This window comes from Thamnophis sirtalis, unplaced genomic scaffold (assembly GCF_051295495.1).
Source record: "Thamnophis sirtalis isolate CommonGarterSnake01/CBP01778 unplaced genomic scaffold, rThaSir2_p1.2 scaffold_3, whole genome shotgun sequence".
NCBI lineage: Eukaryota > Metazoa > Chordata > Lepidosauria > Squamata > Natricidae > Thamnophis > Thamnophis sirtalis.
The window spans coordinates 36383562-36403455 of NW_028261383.1; the positions used below are offsets into that span (position 1 = coordinate 36383562).

Sequence of the window (19894 nt, forward strand, 5' to 3'; positions counted from 1 at the left end):
TTAAGAGAGTAACAGGATGTTATAAGTGTAATCATTCTTTGTGCATCCTACGGCTTCTTCCTCCTTATTTATTAGAATCTATATCACATTTACATACGGTACATACAGAATAGAGCTGGAAGGGACCTTGGAGGTCTTCTAGTCCAACCCCCCTGCTCAAGCAGGAGACCCGATACCATTTCAGACAAGTGGCCAGTCCAGCCTTTTCTTAAAAAACCTCCAGTGACAAAGCACCCACCACTTTTGAAGGCAAGCTCTTCCATTGGTTAATTGTCCTCACTGCTAGGAAGTTTCCCCTTAATTCCAGATTGCTCCTCTCTTTGATTAATTTCCATCCATTGTTTCCTGTCCTGACTTCTGGGGCTTTGGAAAATAACTTGATCCCCTCTTCTCGGTGGCAGCCCCTCAAATACTGGAATACTGTTATCATGTCTTCCCTAGTCCTTTTCTCTAGACTTCGCTACCCAATTCCTGCAACCATTCTTCATACGTTTTAGTCTCCAGGCTCTTAATTGTCTTAGTTGCTTTTCCCTGCACTTTTTCCAAAGTGTCTACATCATTTTATAATGTGGTGACCAAAACTGGATGCAGTATTCTACGTGTGGTCTTAATAAGGTTTATAAAGCAGTACTCATACTTCGTATGATCTTGTCTCTACGCCTGTTTATGCAATCAAGGGTTGCATTTTGGCTGCTGCCACACACTCCTGGCTAATATTTAAGTGATCATCTACTAGGACTCCAAGATCCATCTCGCACTTTGACCTTTGGGAGGTCACCCAATCACCATGTCATCTTCATTCCTACAGCTCTCTTTCTACAGATGTAATATCTATGGATAACCACATCTAATCAACGCCTGTCGTCTCTCTCCCTCTCTCTTTTATCTGTTTTTAGAACTAAGCACTTTAGTTTAAACATTTTGGCTTTGAATTTCCCAGAATTAGCATGTGCACACTTACCAAATTAAAACCAATTAAAACCTAAAACAAATCTGAAGGTTTTTCAGGTTGGAGGTTTATCACAACTGATTTCCTGCTGCAAGTCACTCCCTATCTCCATCGATCTGGTTGCTATTAACCCACAATAACCACCATTTAGTTCTACAAGGTGAACTAGAGAGACTGATTTCCATCAAGTAATAGTTTCTTTGCAGAAATGTCTATTTGGATTCCCACCAGACAGCTTTTAAGAAAATAAAAAATGGTCATAAGATTTATTTCTATACATTTTTATTTAAGCTCGTCACAGTCAACTCTCCAGTTATACATTTCCAACATCACAGCTGGAAGATTTTCGAACAGAATAGAATAGAATAGCAGAGTTGGAAGGGACCTTGGAGGTCTTCTAGTCCAACCCCCTGCCTAGGCAAGAAACCCTATACCACTTCAGACAAATGGTTGTCCAACATTTTCTTAAAAACTTCCAGTGTGGGGCATTCACAACTTCTGGAGGCAAGTTTTTCCACTGATTAATTGTTCTAATTATCAGGAAATTTCTCCTTAGTTCTAAGTTGCTTCTCTCGTTGATTAATTTCCACCCACTGCTTCTTGTCCTGCCCTCAGGTGCTTTGGAGAATACTGAGACTTTTTTTACTTTTTACTTTTTTTATTTTAGAAAAGTGTTTTACTGTTTTCTTTAGCACGGAGCATTTATGATCAATAAGTGCAGAAATGAGCAATTCACAGCCAGATCAAATGCCATTTTTATATTTTTTTATCATCAGGATTTTCATAAATAACAAATAATATAGGGATGAGCCAATCTATATTTAAATAAATACAACTTGGCATGGATCTTTAAGATCAGGAGAATATTAACATCACACACATACTGTAACTATAATTGGGAGAGGAAGGATGGAGGACATTGACTATTTTATACTGGAAGAATACCTTTACCTGCTTTTTAAAAATAAAAACAAACCCCCATACAGCAACTGATTGAAGGAATTCCCAAAGGTGCTTTTTCAAAAGGCAACTGGAGTTTTTTTTTTTTCTTTGAAGATGTTTCACTTCTCATCCAAGAAGCTTCTTCACTTCTGACTGAATGGGGGAGGATGGAAGGGTTTATAATCCTTGCAGTCCTCTGGTTGTTAGCATTACAACATCTGATCCTTTAGCACTAATGACCAGAGGACTCCAAGCAATATAAATCCTTCCATTCTCCATCATTCAGTCAGAACTGAAGAAGCTTCTTGGATGAGAAGTGAAGCATCTTCAAGTAAAAACAAAGAAAGTCCAGTTGCCTTTTGAAAAAAGCACCTTTGGGACCACCATGACCTGGAAGTTTAAGAATCTCCATTGACAATTGCAGGACTTGTCCTTAGTTTATCCCTCAGGGAATACCTCTAAATGGGAGGAGGACTACAACATGCAGATACACCTGGCCACGTTCATCAACCCACCTTGAGGTCGCGGTGCACAATGCCCATGTCATGCAGGTATTTAACAGCATCAAGGATTTGGCGGATCAGCTTGCTGGCATCCCGCTCTGTGTAAAATCCCTTCTCCACTATCCTGTCAAAAAGTTCCCCTCCAGAAACCCTGCCAGAAGGAGAGAGAATACAAGTAAGATCTATGCAGACAGATCCTTGCAACCCTCCAACATGGATTAGGTCAATGATGTGATTGGGTAAACCTTTTAGGCTTGGCATATCAAAAATTCAGAAAATGCTTAACTTGACTCTGCTGGTGTATCTCTACCACACCCAACAAAGGAGAAGCAATTTGTCAGTGTATAAGGCTTCATGAATTGGAATAGACATGGTAACAGGTCAGCCAATCGGGATTTTTTGGTTCAGAGCTTAGGTTCACTGATATGTCTGTCTGTCTGTCTGTCTGTACTTCTAGATTCTGAGTTCTGATTCCGGCTTCTACTGCAATGGGTATTGTATATAAAGAAGTTTCTTATATAAATGAATCTTGCTGAATTACCATATTTTTGGAATATAAGACGCACCTTTTCCCCTCAAAAAAAGAGGCTGAAAATCTGCGTGTGTCTTCTACACTGAATACAACAATTTTTGCCTCCCGAAACCCTGCCCCCTTCACCAAAATGGCCGCGCATAACTTTTAGGTGGCTTTCAGATAGCTCCTGGGGACTGGGGAGGGCAGAAATGAGCAAAAAAACAGGCCATTTTTTGCTCAATCCCCCCCCCAACCCCCAGGAGCACTCTATAAGCCTCCTAAAGGCTCTGCATGCCATTTCTTTGGACAAAAAATGGGCCAATTTTTGGAAAAAATGGGCTGTATTTTGCTTGTTTTTGCCCCACCCCCACCCCCAGGAGCATTCTACAAGCCTCCTAAAGGCTATTCGTGCCCTTTTTTTGGAAAAAAAACAACAACAAACAGGTCCATTTTTCCTCCTTCCCAAATTTTCAACTTACAGCTGCATGATGAGGTAGAGTTGCCCTCCACTCTCGTAGATGTCATCCAGGGCCACTATGTTCGGATGCTTGATTCTGCCAAGAGGGGAAAGACATTTTAATTAGGAAGTGCTACAGATCTCTAAGGAAATCTATTTCATTTTGCCTCGATACGTTCTAATGTTGATATTATTGGAAAAGAAAAATCCTCTATAGATCAGCTCAGAAATGTCTTGCCATGTAAAATACAAATGTTACTCTTCATGGGACACAGTGTTATTGAACACAGATAGTCCTCCAGTTACGAACACAGCTGAGCCCAACATTTCTTTTTCTTTTTTAAAAAAAGTTTTTTTTTATTTTTGAATACACACAAACAGGCAAAACACACACAAAAAAACCCCACAAAACCACCTTCCATTACAAGTTGTAGAAAGCGGGGAGGTGCAGTCAGGGGAGGCAGGGGAGGCGGGGCCTCACCAGTGTCATGAGGAAAAGAAAAGAATAATTAAAATAATTAAAAAGGCTAAGGTAGTTGCTGCCAGACTCCAGAGTCACAGTGACTCTGAGTCTGCTTAGTGCTAACTGCAGGGGGAGGCGAGAGAACTATGGGCCTCCTTTGCATAAGGAATTTTCCGCCTTTTAACCCTTGCTCAGAGTTAAGCAAGGGTTAAAAGGCGAAAATTTCCTTATGCAAAGGAGGCACATGATTCTCCCACTTCCTGATCTGGGAGCAGCAAATCGTACCTAAGTAAGTTGCTTTTTTATTTAATTTTTTACATTTTCATCATAGCGGGCGGACAAGAGGACAATTGAAATCCACAGCTGGAAAAGGTATGTGGATCGGATGGAGGGAGGGGGGGATTCAAAATTATTGTAATTTAATTTGTAATTTTTTTTGTGAGGAATTTGTGTGTGTGTGTGTGTGCGTGTGTTTCTTTCTTCACAGCGGTGGGGTCGGAGGAGGCGGGGGGCGAGGCAGCGGTAGGGACGTTCTTGCCGCTGTGTCCAACAGGCCAGGCATCTCGCATTTATGTCCACCATAAACGCGAGACGCCTGGCATGTTGGACACAGTGGTGGAGGGCTGGCGCTTGCTTTCTTTTGCCAGGCCCCTTGCACCCGCATCCAGCCCGCTGGAGCTCGCCGCACTGGGGGAGGAATGGGCTGGGTGGGCTGGCTGGCTGGGGAGGGGGGAATCATGGCCGCTCAGGCCCGGCGGCAGGGCTTTAAAGTGGCGGCAGGGCCCCGGCGGCAGAGCTTTAAAGTCCCAGCACTGCGTCCGCCACGTCCCACTCTATGGCAGACACAGCGCCGGGACTTCAAAGCCCTGTCGCCAGGGCCCTGCCACCACTTTAAAGCCCTACTGCCACGTCCCGCTCTATGGCGGACGCAGCGCCGGGACTTTAAAGCCCTGCCTCCGGGGCCCTGCTGCCACTTTAAAGCCCTGCTGCCGCATCCCGCTCTATGGCGGACACAGCACCGGGACTTTAAAGCCCTGCCGCCGGGGCCCTGCCGCCACTTTAAAGCCCTGCCACTGCACCCCACTCTATGGCGGACGCGGCACCGGGACTTTAAAGCCCTGCCGCCAGGGCCCTGCCACCACTTTAAAGCCCTGCCACCACGTCCCGCTCTATGGCGGATGCGGCAGCAGGGCTTCGGCGGGGCTTTCGCGTTTGCCTCACCGGCCATGAAGCTCACCGCACGTCACTGGTAGAAAGTGTGTCAATTGGTTACAAAAACGTCTGTACATCCCTTCCACAGTCATCACCTACAATTCATATCAAATCATATATAAATAAAATATATTTATATATATTACTATCATCATACCTCAACCTTCATTTGACTATAATTGTTTTTACATCCTTTTATATAAAATATTCCAGATTTAAAGCAAAAGTACATAATGGTATTCCATTAGCTCTTCCCAATATCATCCAATAACATTACATCTTTATAACATGTTCTAAATAAAAATTGGTTATATTTAATAACAGTTTCTAAACCTCCTTTCGTAGTCACCATTTGCAATTTATATCAAATTTCCTCTTATCAAAACAATACATATATATGAATTATTATCATTATCAATTATTTAACTATATCCATTCACTTCATTTTATACATAATGCTCTAAATTTAACTAAATTTGACTTAGTTTTTTATTATAAACCTTCATTACATCAACCTGTGTCTTTCCAGTAATAGTGCAGTCTTATGTCTCTTGCCATTTGTGGCATTAGTATTCTGGTTATTTCCTTAGTAAGTTTTGTATGGACTTCTCTTCGCAACTTATTGATTATTGCATATCTTGTATAAGCTCGAAATCCTCCATCTGCTTCTTCAATCAGCTTATCTTTGGTTATTACTAGTGCTTCTGACAAGAGAGGAGGAGCTGACATCGAGACGACACGATGTGCGATCTTGGAGCTCCAAGATTGCAGTCTACTTTTGTCACTAGACGGTCCTTTTGAACCTAAACTGTCCCGAAGATATGGTGATAGGGAAGAATATGTCCTGCTGATCTCAGGGACACTGCAAAGTCCCTGATTGATCCAGGAGAATCTCTTTGCCAGCGACAGAAGTGCAGCCATTGAAGCTGCTGAAGTTGGGACAGCTCCGGAATGGGAGGAAAACAGAAAGAGAAATACGATTTCTGGTCCATCTGGTGAGGAAATCGTATTATTATAAAAAAGACTACCCCCAAAAAAATTAAAGCTAAATTAAATTTGAAAACAGAAGAGAACAAGCGGCGAAATTAAGTTACATTAGACATTGTGTTATCCTTTTTTTAAATATTCTTTTACGGATGGAACTTTTGCAAATGTTTCCTGATCTTTAAATTGAACGGATTAGTTTTTCTTCTACTTTTTATATTCTTTTTGGATTAGTTTTTCTTCTACTTTTTATATTCTTTTTTATACCTATGGATTAAAATCTTTTTCCTTATTTTTATAATGCTGGATTGGATGGGGTTTTGTTTTTTTTGCTCCATTTAAGAATTTTGTTTTCTTTCAGCCTGGAATATAAAGAAGATATAAAAGGAATACAAAGAGGGCTGTAATAACAGAGGGAAAGGAGGTAACACTGCCACTTGGAGGCTGGAGTCTTGGAAGGCTTGGAAATATTGTTTTTTTTCTTTTTTCACTTTGATCATTTGACTTTGCATTTCAAGGTTCCTCAGCTTGTTTTCAGAGAGTGATAATGAGAAGAGCATGGGTTGTTTATATAGGTGCTCTTCAGGATCTTTATTGGCAGCTGGAGTGGAGTGAAAACAAAGCCTTGTCTTGAAAGATTCTAAATGAACTTGCTTTAAATTTAATAAAAAGTTTTGAATGCCAGAGTGGCAGTGTTTACAAGTTGGAAGAATGGTGCAACATGAAAAAGAAACCTTTACATTGCAAATGATTATGTTTGAAATTCAAAAATTATTAGAAGTAACAGAGAAAATTGAGAAGAGATTGGAGAACATAGATCGTAGAACAGTAAAATTTGATGGAAAAATTGAGGATGTTCATCAAATGAAGAAAGTGGAAGTCAGAGTTCTAAAAATGGAAGGAAAAAATAAACAAAGAGACAAGAAAATTGTTGATACTGACAGTGAACTGAGCGTGGTTGGAAATGGAAAGAGTGGAATATGGAAAAGGGAGATAGATGGACTGGAGCTCTATCCCAGATTTCAAAGTATAGAAGAAAAGAGAGATGAATTGATGGAACTAAGGAGAGAAATCTAGCCCAACATTTCTGTTGTTAAGTGAGATGTTAGTGAAGTGAGGTTTGCCACATTTTATCAACTTTCTTGCCACAATTGTTAAGTGAATCACTGCAGTTGATAAGTTAGTAGTCCGGTTGTTAAATAAACTGGGTTTCCCCATTGACTTGTTTGTCAGAAGGTCGCAAAAGGGGAACGCATGACTCCCAGACACAGTAATGGTCATAAATATGAACCACTTGCCAAACATCTTAATTTTGATCACATGACCATGGGGATGCTGCAAAGGTCATAACTGCGAAAAACAGTTGTAAACCATATTTTTCAGAATATAAGATGTACTGGAGTCTAAGATGCACCAAGGTTTTGAAGAGGCAAATTAAAACAAAAAGATTTTTGCACTCTGCAAACCTCCCCAAAACGGCCCATTTTTTGCAAAAACGGACCCGGTTTTTTTTTCAAAAAAGGCATGAATATCCTTTAGGGGGCTTGCAGAGTGCTCTTGGGGGTGCCCCCCCTAAAATGAGCAAAAAATGGCCCGTTCTTCATGAAAACGGGCCCATTTTTTGTTCAAACTAATTGCATGCATAGCCTTTAGGGCTTATAGAGTACTCCTGGGGGCTGCGGGGGGCAAAATTAAGCAAAAACCAGCCTGTTTTTCACTCATTTCTGCCCTAACCAGCCCCCAGGAGCTCCCTGAAAGCCTTCTACAGGCTCTGCATGGTCATTTTGGTGAAGGGGGTGGGGTTTGGGGAGGCAAAAAAATGCTGTATTCGGTGTATAAGACGCACCCAGATCTTCAGCCTCTTTTTTGAGGGAAAAAGGTGTATCTTGTACTCCGAAAAATATGGTAACTTTTTCCGATGCCCTTGTAATTTTGGAGAGTCACGAAGCGGATTGTTATAAGTCGACGATTACCTGTACTGCACAGCAGCAAAAATAAATTATGCACTCACGTTACTATATGCATTTTTGTTATTTTCAGATGGGGAGAAGTTGCCCCACAAAACTATGACATTGTTAGAGTTAGTCTTATTCCTCAGTGGTTGGAAGGTTTAATGCCATGGCCAGGATTTTGTCATATTGTCAACTGAGACCACGTTTGGAGGATAATTTAGTAAAATTTGGCAGCAGCCAAAGAATGAGATTTGGAAGAGCTTGGAAGAGAGAAAGCACATAAGTTAAGAAAAAGCACACAGCCCATCCACACCCCCTTTGACTAACAAAGGCACCACAGGCTGGTCCTTGGCTATTTCCAGGTTGGCCCCCTGGGCCAGTTGGAAGCTGGATCCGGCCCGCGGGTCTTAAGTTTGACACCCCTGCCCATAGAAGATCAAGAACATTTGACTGATTTGTAACAAAGGACTGGTACTAATAGATGCCCCACTGAGAAACAGTAACTAACATATATAAACCTCATTTGAATCCACTCCTTGATTTCTATTTGCTTTTTAAATTACCAATTACCAAGTTCCTTTTTGTTTCTAACTTGTTTCCCTGTTGTTAACTTAACCATGGATTACTCCATTAGCTTAAAGTTCTCTATGTGAATACTGTTGCATAAATTAACCGGATAAGGCTAAGGCTCAAAGCATGCCAGACTGAAAACCCATCCATCTCTTTGGGATTCAAGCTGTCTCCTGAACACAGCCTCCAAACCTTTTCATTTGTTTCCCCCATGTAAAACCTTTACCTTCTCTCGCAAAGTCACTTAGATTCTTTAATCAAGATGCAAGGCTTTCCACGCAAGCAACTGGGGAATTACAATTATTGCCCTTGCTACCCCAATTTGCTTGTTTATGGTAAGAATTAATGAGCCATGGCACAGAAATGACAATAGAAATGCTAAATGGGAACTAGAGAAATCACTGTAGATCTGCCTTTAAAGGGAGGAAAGAATACAAGCATTTTTTTTTTAAAAAAAATTGGCAATACATTGTTGTGCAGATCTGTTTGTTGATATCAAATTGGCTTTGGTTTTGATTGCTTTTGAAAGGGCACTTCAACAGAAGTATTATCTAAAGCAGGAATAACCAACCTGTGACTATCGGTTGCAGGCAGATTGGACAGCTAATAATGTGGCCCCACAAGATCGTAAACTTTAACATTATTATGTGAGTCTAAAAATATATATTATATATCTTATATGCAGCCCAAAACAATTCCTTTTCACTAAATACAAGCCAGGCAAGCCAAAAGTAAAGCACCCACGATCTAAAGTAAATAAGCATTAATTGTGTAAAGATCACTACTAAATATGAAACTAATCAAAGAGGGAAGCAACTTAGAACTGAGGAGAAATTTCCTGACAGTTAGAACAATTAATCAGTGGAACAGCTTGCCTCCAGAAGTTGTGAATGCTCCAAAACTGGAAGTTTTAAAGAAGATGTTGGACAACCAGTTTGTCTGTACAGGGTTTCCTGCCTAAGCAGGGGGTTGGACTAGAAGACCTCCAAGGTCCCTTCCAACTCTGTTATTCTATTCTATTCTATTCTATTCGACTCGACTCTATTCTATTCTATGATACAATAAATATGTTCCTATGCCAGGTAGCAGGAAATTACAGGTAGTTCTCGACATGACCATATTTTGAGCCCCAAATTTCTGTTGCTCAGCGAGACGGGGGTTAAGTGAGTTATGCTCTATTTTATAACCCCCCCCCCACAGTCATTCAGTGAATAACTGCAGTTGTTAAGGGAATAAAATGTGGAATCTGGCTTCCACGTTGACTTAGCTTGTCAGAAGGTCGCAAAAGTCATTATGAACCAGTTGTCAAGCATCCACATTTAGATCATGTAATTATAGGGATGCTGCAATCGTTCTCAGTGTGAAAAATGACCACAAGTCTCTTTTTTCAGTGCCCTTCCAACTTCAAATGGCCATTAAACAAACGAATGGTTGTAAGTCAAGGACTACCTATACATGGTCTCAAGGGAATTCATGAAATGTGCAAATTTAGATCCTAAAATGATTTTCACCGCTAAAAACCACCCTTTTAGTCCTTCACCAAGTCCTTTGGCACCACACTACAATAGTCATTTTTATATGAGAAAAAGAGGAGATAGTGGGGTGGGGGGGTGGGGGAAGCAGTTATTGAAAACTTCTACTACCACTGCTACATAGTGAAAGAAATGGATACTAAGGACATTTAGGAGAAGTTATTCAAGGTGCAATTCAGGAGGGGAAAAAATCAGCACTCCTCCTACCATGATTAAAGGTAAAGGTTCCCCTCGCACATATGTGCTAGTCAATCCTGATTCTACGGGGCGGTACTCATTTCTGAAGAGCCAGAGCTGTCCGAAGACATCTCCGTGGTCATGTGGCCGGCATGACTAAACGCCGAAAGTGCACGGAACGCTGTTACCTTCCCACCAAAGGTGGTTCCTATTTTTTCTACTTGCATTTTTACGTGCTTTTGAACTGCTAGGTTGGCAGAAGCTGGGACAAGTAATGGGAGCTCACTCTGTTACGCAGTGCTAGGGATTCGAACCGCCGAACTGCCGACCTTTCTGATTGACAAATCAGCCATTGAGCCACCACGTCTCTACCATGATTAGCAGGAAGCAATAAAAACAGATACAGCGAGCAGGGAATATTTTAATTAAAGATAATTAGAGCAGAGGTAGGTTCCTGCTGGCACTACTACCGGTTCCGTACCCAAAAAATTTTGTGCGTGCATATTTGCACTTAAAATGGTCTGTGCTTGTGCTCACCATTAAAAAAGGAAACAAAATTACATTTTTTCAATGAAGATTGTTCTGGGCATGTCCAGAACAGAAAATAAAGATGTCGCCGCCCAGGAGAGAACAGGTAAGGTCACGTGTCTGGCCGAGTTACTACCTATTCGGCTGAATCGGTTCTTACCAGTAGGAACCCACCTCTGAGATAGAGTCTTGAAAAACTTCAACAAGATTCCACCAGTCCAGACTGGACAAAGTACTGATGCAATTATTTAAAAAAAATAGTACCCAAACTGAAGTATAAAAAAGAATAAAATCTATAGAGCTGCAAGAATTTGGCAGATGGTTTGTCTGGATGTTTTAAGGAAAGACAGCAATACAAAAGAAAAAAGCAATGGCAAACTAAATATGGCGTTAACCAGGAGTGGGTTCTGGCCAGCACTATGCCGGTTCGCTCGTGGGTGCCCTTTGCTCGTCGGCGCGCTTTGTATGCTTGCACTGGATCAGTGGTGAGTTTCAAACAATTTTGGAACCTACTCTGTGGGTGTGGCTTCCTTTGTGGGAGTGGCTTGCCGGCCATGTGACCTGGTGGGAGTGGCTTGCCAGTCATGTGTTATTAAGAATGCAAAAATAAAAAGTTGATGCTCTCATGTTATTATTTTATTCTACAGCACTGAAAAGAGCCAGGAGTAAATGCTTTTCTTTCTTTCTTCCTTCCTTCCTTCCTTCCTTCCTTCCTTCCTTCCTTCCTTCCTTCCTTCCTTTCTCTCTCTCCCCCCCCCTCTCTCTCCTTCCTTTTGTCCCTCTGTTCCTTTTATCTTTTTTCTTCTTTTCTTTTCATATTTCTTCCTTTCTTTCTCTCTCTCTCTCTCTCTCTCTCTCTCTCTCTCTCTCTCTCTATCAGTCTGTCTCTGTGTGGGGGGCAGTGTTGGGTTTCAAACATTTTTGGAACCTCTTCTGTAGATGTGGCCTGCTTTCCGGGTCCACTGGTGGAACCTCTTCTAACCTGTTCGGTAGATTTGACGAACCGGTTCTACCGAATAGGTGTGAACTGGTAGGAACCCACCTCTGTACTGGATGCACCCTGCTCACGCATGGACAATTCAATGAAAATTGTTCTGCGCATGGACAGAACTAAAAAAAAAGATGGTGATGGTAGCAACCGGAGGACCGGTTCGGGGGAGTGGCCAGCCTGGGTCACTGCTGAGTCTGCGACCCAGGATGGCATACCACTACTGGTTCAGCCAAACTGGGCCAAACTAATAGCTGCCTCCAGCTAACAAATGGCATTTGTTAGCTGGAGGCAGCAGATAAGATACTGAACAAGTGTACTTTCACCTCACTGTTGCCTTTATCATGTTATCTAATGTTTTCTTTTATGACTTTTTAAAACAAACTACTTGAGCAATTTGCATAGCTCTTTCCTCTTAAATGAATTTTCCAGCTTGCCCATTTCAGCTCTCCGTTTGGTGATAGTTGATACCAAGGAAGCGCAACCGATCACTTGAAAACTCACGAGTAGGTCTTGGTAACACTAAGAAGAGCTCCAACTTCGTAATGGACAGCGAATGTGACAGTTTCAGTTGAATAGCCAGCAAAGGGGTCATTGCCAGAGGACGCAGATAGAGTGCCCTAAGGAAGCATGAGCAATGGATGGTCACACGGCTTGTTCTGGTCACAAGAAAACACTGCGTGGTGCCAACCTGAACTATTTTCAGAAAAGCTGATATTCCACATCAGATATGGTAACTAAAAAAAGGATATCTGGCTGTTGCAGAAGGCCACTGATGTGCTCGCTTTGAAGCGGCTGTGATATCATATCGGGGAACTATCACTCCTCAACCCAATTCTAAACTTCTCACTTCAAAGTAGGCTTCCTTGGGCAAAGGGACTGCAAACGGAAGGAAGGAAGGAAGGAAGGAAAGAAGGGAAAGAAAAAGAAAGAAAGAAAGAAAGAAAGAAGAAAGGAGGAAGAGGAAGAAAGGAAGACAAGAGAGAGGGAGGAAAAGAGGAGGAGGAAGGGAAGAGGGAAGGAAGGAGGGAGGAAAGGAAGGAAGGAAGGAAAGAAAGAAAGAAAGAAAGAAAGAAAGAAGAAAGTAAAGGGGAAGGAGGGAAGACAGGAGGGAGGAGGAAAAGAGGAGGAAGGAGGGAGGAGGGAAGGAAGGAGGGAGGGAAGGAAAGAAGGAAGAGAAAGAAAAAGAAGAAGGGAGGAAGGGGGAAGGAAGGAAGACAGGAGGGAGAGAGGAAAAGAGGAGGAGGAAGGGAGGAGGGAAGGAAGGAAGGGAGGAGGGAAGGAAGGAAGGAGGGAGGGAAGGAAGGAAAGAAAGAAAGAAAGAAAGAAGAAAGGAGGGAAGGGGGAAGAAAAGGAGGAAGACAGGAGGGAGGGAGGGGGGAAAAAGAGGAGGAGGGAGGGAAGGAAGGAAGAAAAAGAAAAAGAAAGAAGAAAGGAGGAATGGGGAAGAAAAGAAGATAGGAGGAAGGGAGGAAAAGAGAAGGAGGGAGGAGGAGGGAAAGAAGGAAGGAAGGAAAGAAAAGAAAGAAAGAAAGAAAGAAGGGAAGGAGGGAGGGGGAAGGAAGGAGGGGGGAAGGAAGGGAGACAGGAGGGAGGGAGGGAGGGGGAAAAGAGGAGGAGGGAGGGAGGAGGGAAGGAAGGAAGGAAGGAAGGAAGGAAGGAAGGAAGGAAGGAAGGAAGGAAGGAAGGAAGGAAGGAAGGAAGGAAAGAAATCTAATCTCTACCATTTGGGTAAGACAATTTTCCCAATTTCAAATGTTTTAGTGGATTAGAGATGGAATTTCAGCAGGTGGAACGAATAGTGGTGAGGGTCCCTTAGGGATACTACGTTACAAGTCACAATTACTTTTATAGGGGAAGTGAACAGTAATCAAACATTTCCTAGGGCTACTAGAAAAAGTTGGGAACTAACTACTGGCTTAGACCACATTTAATTAGACCTAAACAATACATTTTCATTAGGTCTCGGAGTGGATTTAGGAATGTCTTTTTACTAAAGGGCTGGATCGAGAGGGGGGCAACTATAGTCCCTTTACAATCTGTGGACTTCAACTCCCAGAATTCCTGAGCCAGCATAGACTCTATGGAGATTCTCTTATCATCCAGGTCATGGTTATCCCCAAGATGCTTTTTCCAAAAAGGCAACTTGATTTTCTTCATTTTTTTCTTTGAAAACATTTGACTTCTCACCCAAGAAGCTTCTTCAGTTCTAACAGAAACTAAAGTTAGAACAGAAGAAGCTTTTTGGATGAGAAACAAAATGTTTTCAAATTAAAAAAAAACAAGAAAGTCCACTTGACTTTCGGAAAAAACACTTTTGCAAATAAGTCCACAGGCCATAAAAGGGCCATAGCTGCCCACCCTTGGGCTACAGGAAATTGTGATGATACAACTATGTGTATTTATTCATGCACCCTCCTCACGTGCCCCGAAGGAAAGTAGCCCATTTGTTTTTGACGCAAAATATTCAAGTAAAAGAATTAAAATCCTGTTAGCCCTTTCCTTTTTTTTTACCTTGTGGTATTTTAATGCTTTAAGCCAGGGGTTGGTGATCTTAAACACTCAAAGAGCCACAAAGGTCCTAACCAGAATTCCCCATTCAATTCTGGAGCTGACCGGAAGTCCGGTTTCCCCACCATAGTCTCCTCCTAGTGCAGCGTCCTTTTTCCTCTACCTGTCCTAACCAAAAGCCCTATCAATTGTGGAGCTGGCCGTAAAACCCACCCTTGCCATAGAGTCTCCTCTTGGTGTGCCCTACTTCCCCCCCCCCCACTAAATCGGAAGCTCCTCTCAAAATTATGGTGCTGACTGGCGATAGGGAGCCGCAGCAGAGGGATGAAAGAGCCACATGCGGCTCCAGAGCCATGGGTCACTGACCCCTGCTTTTCCATCACTCCAATCCTGTTCTACTGCTAGAAATGGCTTGATCGAAGGACAAAATTGCTTCAAGCAGCCAGAAATACAATTTCCAGGGCTAGACCCAGGGGTGGGTTCTGGCTGCCATTACTACTGGTTCGGTAGTAAAAAAAATTCGCGTGCTCAGCACGTGTGCGCATTTTCATTTAAAACAATTTGCACAGGTGCACAACATTAAAAAAGCGAATTAAAATTACATTTTTAAATGAAGATCGTGCAGAACAGAAAACCAAGATGGCGCCACCGATCATAGAAATGGTACGGTCACATGATCGCTGGAGTTACTACCTATTCGGCTGAACCGGACCGAATAGGTAGGAACCAGTGATGGGTTGCAGGTGGTACACCCTGGTACAGGCGTAGCGGAGCCTGCCCAGAGCACTGGGTACCGTTCAACTTATTCATTGAGTTCATTGAATGACTGTTTTGAAGTTACAATGACCCTGAAAAAAGTGACTTAAGTTATGACTGTTTTTGACCATTGCAGCATCCCCATAGTTACACGATCATAATTCAAATACTTGGCAACTGACTCCTATTTATGGTGGTTGCGGTGTCCTGGTGTCATCTGATCACGGTTTGCAACCTTCTCACAAGCAAAGTCAACGGGGAAGCCAGATTCAATGAACAACCAGGTTACTAACTCAACCATTTCAGTGATTTACAACGGTGGCAAGAAAGGTCGTAGAATGGGGAGTTAGCCTCGGTTTCGCTTAGCAACAGAAATGTGGGGCTCAATTGTGGTTGTGAGTCGAGGACTACCTGTGCCAGGATTTCTCCTTTGCCCTGCTGCTCAATTATGCAATAAAAAAGGCAGTGCGCCACAAACATGTAACATCCTTTTGCACATTTGCAACTCGACAAAGAAGCAACAAGCAACAGGACAACATTCCTAACCAGAATTCCTCATGATGTGTGAAGAATCAAAATCTCGGACAGATGCAATAGAGCAGGGGTGTCAAACTCAACTTCATTAAGGGCCGCATCAGGATTGTGTTTGATCTGGGTGGGGGGAGTGGGCGTGGCCAGGAGCTTGGCTAGTTCAATGTCTTGCAGTCCTCTGCCAGCAAAGGAGCTCCATTTTCGGCTGCGATGGCCTCCTGAGGCCCTCTGCCAGGGAAATGGACCCCGGGAGAATGACACGCAGCCTTCCCAAGCTCTATTTTCATTGGCAGAGGGCTGCAGGAGGTTATCGCAGCCGAAAATAGAGCTTGGGAAAGGCCGTGTGCAGCCCTCCCAAGCTCCCTTTTTGCTGGCAGAGGCACTGTGGGCCGGTCCTTTGCTGTTTCCAATCCAGCCCCATGGGCCGGATCTAAGCAGCCCATGGGCCAGATGCGGCCCACGGGGCTTGAGTTTGACTGTGACCCGTCAAAAGCGCGTTCCACAAAAGCGCGGTCGACGAAATCGCGTATGTGACGTCATCACAACGCGACGAAAAAGATCGAAAAATTGAAATAAAAATTAAATTACAGCAAGCCGATTCACATAAAGGTAAGGGTTAGGTTAAGGGTTAGGGTTAGGGTTAGGTTAAGGGTTAGAGCGTTAGCGTTACGTTTAGCGTTAGGTTAAGGGTTAGCGTTAGGTTTTTCGTTACGTTAAGGGTTAGGTTTAGGGTTAGGTTAAGGGTTAGGTTTAGGGTTAGGTTTAGGGTTAGGTTTGGGGGGGTTAGGGGAAGGTTTTAGCTTTATTTTTACATTTTTCGATCTTTTTCGTCGCGCTGTGATGACGTCACATACGCGCTTTCGTCGACCGCGATTTTGTCGTCCGCGGTTTTGTGGTAGAACCGAGTTTGACACTCCTGCAATAGAGATTAGTTGCTCCTGGTTTGCCTTGCTTCTGAGCTTTCCAAAACAAGTCGATTGGTCCCAGTTCGGAAAAGATCCAGTATCTATTTTTCCGAGCCAGACTGATAAGGGAAGGAAGAAAATGAGAAATGAGGAGAAGGTACCACGCACTTGTGCAGCACGGCAATCTCATTTTCAATGCTGGTCTCTTTTCCTTCTAGCACTTTCTTGGCAATGCATTTGATGGCCACCAATTTCTGAGTCGATTTCTCTTCTGCCAGCACCACCTCTGAGAAGGCGCCTCTGGAAAACAAGATGGATGGGGAAGAGGAAAGTGAGACTCCCTGGCCAGGAGATGCCCCATTTAGATGGGCATCGCCTGCTGCAGAGTGCCAACGGATGTAACATGTTTGAAGTCCAGGAAGCAAATGAGGTCCATCAGCCCAGCAAAGCAAAGGGGGGGGGAGAAAAGTAAAAAGGAGGGAGGGGGGGGGTCAAAGCAAGTGACCTCACTCTTTGCTCTGCCCTCTTCTCAGCACCAACCTCCCCCCTCCCCCTTACACCCGGCTGGATCTCTCACCCAGCCGCTGTCACCACAGCAACCTGCAGAATCTCAGCTATTTATAGGAGAACATGTGAGAGATGGCATTGGGCAAGGAAGGAGAAAGAGAATGTGCCAGGAAGAGCGGAATCTGAGCTTATCAACCTGGCAGGCAAAGTTGGTATGGAACCACAGAGATCCAATCTGTTTCAACCTCAGTGGTAGTAAGATCTCCCTGAATCTGCAAACTATGGGGGGATGAGAGCAGAAAAACACACAACAGGATGGAGATCCCACCCTCTAGGTTAGAAGTGGAACAAGAACAAGGATAAGTAGGGCGTTCTTTCCACTTGGATGGAGAAATACCTGGACCTCAAAACCAGAGGCGTACAATTCAAGCGCGCACCCTCATTCTTCTAGAAACAGGCGCCCTTTTTTTCCTGAAAGACTAGTCTGTGGTTTGTTCAGAATAAACATGCAGTAGGCAAGCAAACAGATCTCCCTCTCTGTTGCGATTGCAATCACATCTGGTGGAGTGCTGGCAGGAGGTAGGGAAAAGAAAAAAGAATACATCCAACTCGGTTTTCTATTTGGAAACCGCTTCTGGATTTTGTGCTTGAGAGAGAGAGAGAGAGAAAAAAAAGGGATTTGCTGATTAGATATGTTTGTTGTTATAGATATGGCTGGTACATTATTAGGAATGCAAAAATAAAAAGTTGATGCTCTCATGTTATTATTTTATTCTACAGCACTGAAAAGAGCCAGGAGTAAATGCTTTTCTTTCTTTCTTTCTTTCTTTCTTTCTTTCTTTCTTTCTTTCTTTCTTTCTTTCTTTCTTTCTTTTTCTTTCTTTCTTTTCCTTCTTTTTTCTTTCTTTTTTCCTTCCTTCCTTCCTTCCCTCTCCCTTCCTTCCTTCCATCCTTCCTTTTTTCTTCCTTCTGTCTTTCCTTCCTTCCTTCCTTTTTTTCCTTCCTTTCTTCTGTCTTTCCTTCCTTCCTTCCTTTTTTCTTCCTTCTGTCTTTCCTTCCTTCCTTCCTTTTTTCTTCCTTCTGTCTTTCCTTCCTTCCTTCCTTCCTTTTTTCTTCCTTCTGTCTTTCCTTCCTTTTTTCCTTCTGTCTTTCCTTCCTTCCTTTTTTTCCTTCTGCCTTTCCTTCCTTCCTTCCTTTTTTCTTCCTTCTGTCTTTCCTTTCTTCCTTCCTTTTTTTCCTTCTGCCTTTCCTTCCTTCCTTTCTCCCTCCCTCCCTCCCTCTCTACTTTATTCCATACTTATCTCTCTCCATTTCCCCCTTATTTTCATTTTCATTTCACTTGTATTTTTATAAATTTAATTTTAATTTTTAAAAAAAAGAAGAAGAAGAAGAAAGGGAAACGACCCCAATTCAACGCCCAGATTTGATACCCGAGAACAGCAGGGAAAAACAGACATGGGTGAAAAATTAGTTACTTGAAGAACCACAGAAGAGAAAAGGTCTGGTGCACCCCTATCTCCACATCCACCCATATTTACACACTGATATGTCCGCCATCCCGTTTAGCCCCACCAGATGAATCCAACTTGCCAGCTGCTATTTATGGCCTGGGGAAAATTATGTTGGATGAGGAAATGAACAAGATCTGGTTAGGATGGTGACCTGGTGCGGCATCTCCGACGAGCCTTTTAAACAGGCCTCCTTTGCTAGGGAACAACATGACATGACCTCCCAAACAGCCGGTGGGCTTCCCAGAGGGACTTGGCTGGCCAGTGTAGAAAACAGGATGATGGATTAGATAAGCTTTTGATCCAATCCACAGGGGCTCCTCTAATGCTTTTTATACATAAAACAAGCTGCACTGCTAAAAACAAAGGCTGGCAAACGCTAATGGATGGGCTGCGCCCTACTTTTCTCTTCCAGGGGTTAGGAAACATGGGGAGGAGCGCTGGGCTCAGTTCACGTAAGGTACAACAGCATCCATTCATTCCAGACTGGCTGAGTAATAAACAAAACAGCTCCCATTTCATTTTCTTACACGTAGTTGTTATTTATATGGATCATTACCATATTCCCCTAAACACGCATTCATACTCTTTAAACTACCATAAAGGTATGATACGCACATGGCAACTCAGGAAATGCTGGACCTGAATAAACAGGAGCTGTGCTCTGCTGCATCAGTGATATAGCAATAGCACTTAGACTTATATACCGCTTCACAGTGCTTTCCAGCCCTCTCTAACCGGTTTACAGAGTCAGCCTATGGCCCCCAACAATCTGGGTCCTCATTTTAACCACCTCGGAAGGTTGGAAGGCTGAGTCAACCTTGAGCCTGGTGGGAATTGAACTGTCGAACTGCTGGCAGCCGGCAGTCAGCAGAAGTAGCCTGCAGTACTGCATTTTAACCACTGTGCCACACTTCCTGAATATTTAACAAAGATACCCCAAAATTTCAAAACATTAAAATATTCATAATTATGGCATGAGTTTTTGTGGGCCATTGGATGCAGGATCAGAAGACAAAGATTCAAATGGTCATCATATTTAAGAAGAGTCTATGACAGGGGTCATGACAGAGTCTATGATCCTGACTGCTCTTTAGAAGGCCAGATCCTGAAGATAAAACTCAAATACTTTGACCACCTAACAAGAAGGAAGGACTCACTGGAGAAGAGCCTAATGCTGGGAAAGATTGAGGGCAAAAGAAGAAGGGGACGACAGAGAATGGGGTGGCTGGATGGAGTCACCGAAGCAGTAGGCGTGAGCTTAAAGGAACTCCAGAGTATGATAGAGGACAGGAAGGCCTGGAGGAACGTTGTCCATGGGGTTGCAATGGGTCGGACACAACTTCCCAACTAACAATAATATGACAGGGGTGGGGGACAATGGTCCTTTTATGACTTGTAAACT

General features: G+C 43.0%; 1 protein-coding gene across 1 annotated transcript in view; it reads right to left on the reverse strand.

Moving 5' to 3' along the window:
* CAMK1 (calcium/calmodulin dependent protein kinase I) overlaps positions 1-19894 on the reverse strand; it is a 56735-nt gene that overhangs the window by 16654 nt on the left and 20187 nt on the right. Inside the window, exons 3-5 of the mRNA XM_087708685.1 lie at positions 16643-16774; positions 3388-3462; positions 2407-2545 (exon numbers count right to left, since the gene is read on the reverse strand). Of these exons, the coding sequence (XP_087564811.1) occupies positions 2407-2545; positions 3388-3462; positions 16643-16774 (346 nt within the window). The remainder of the gene's footprint in view (positions 1-2406; positions 2546-3387; positions 3463-16642; positions 16775-19894) is intronic.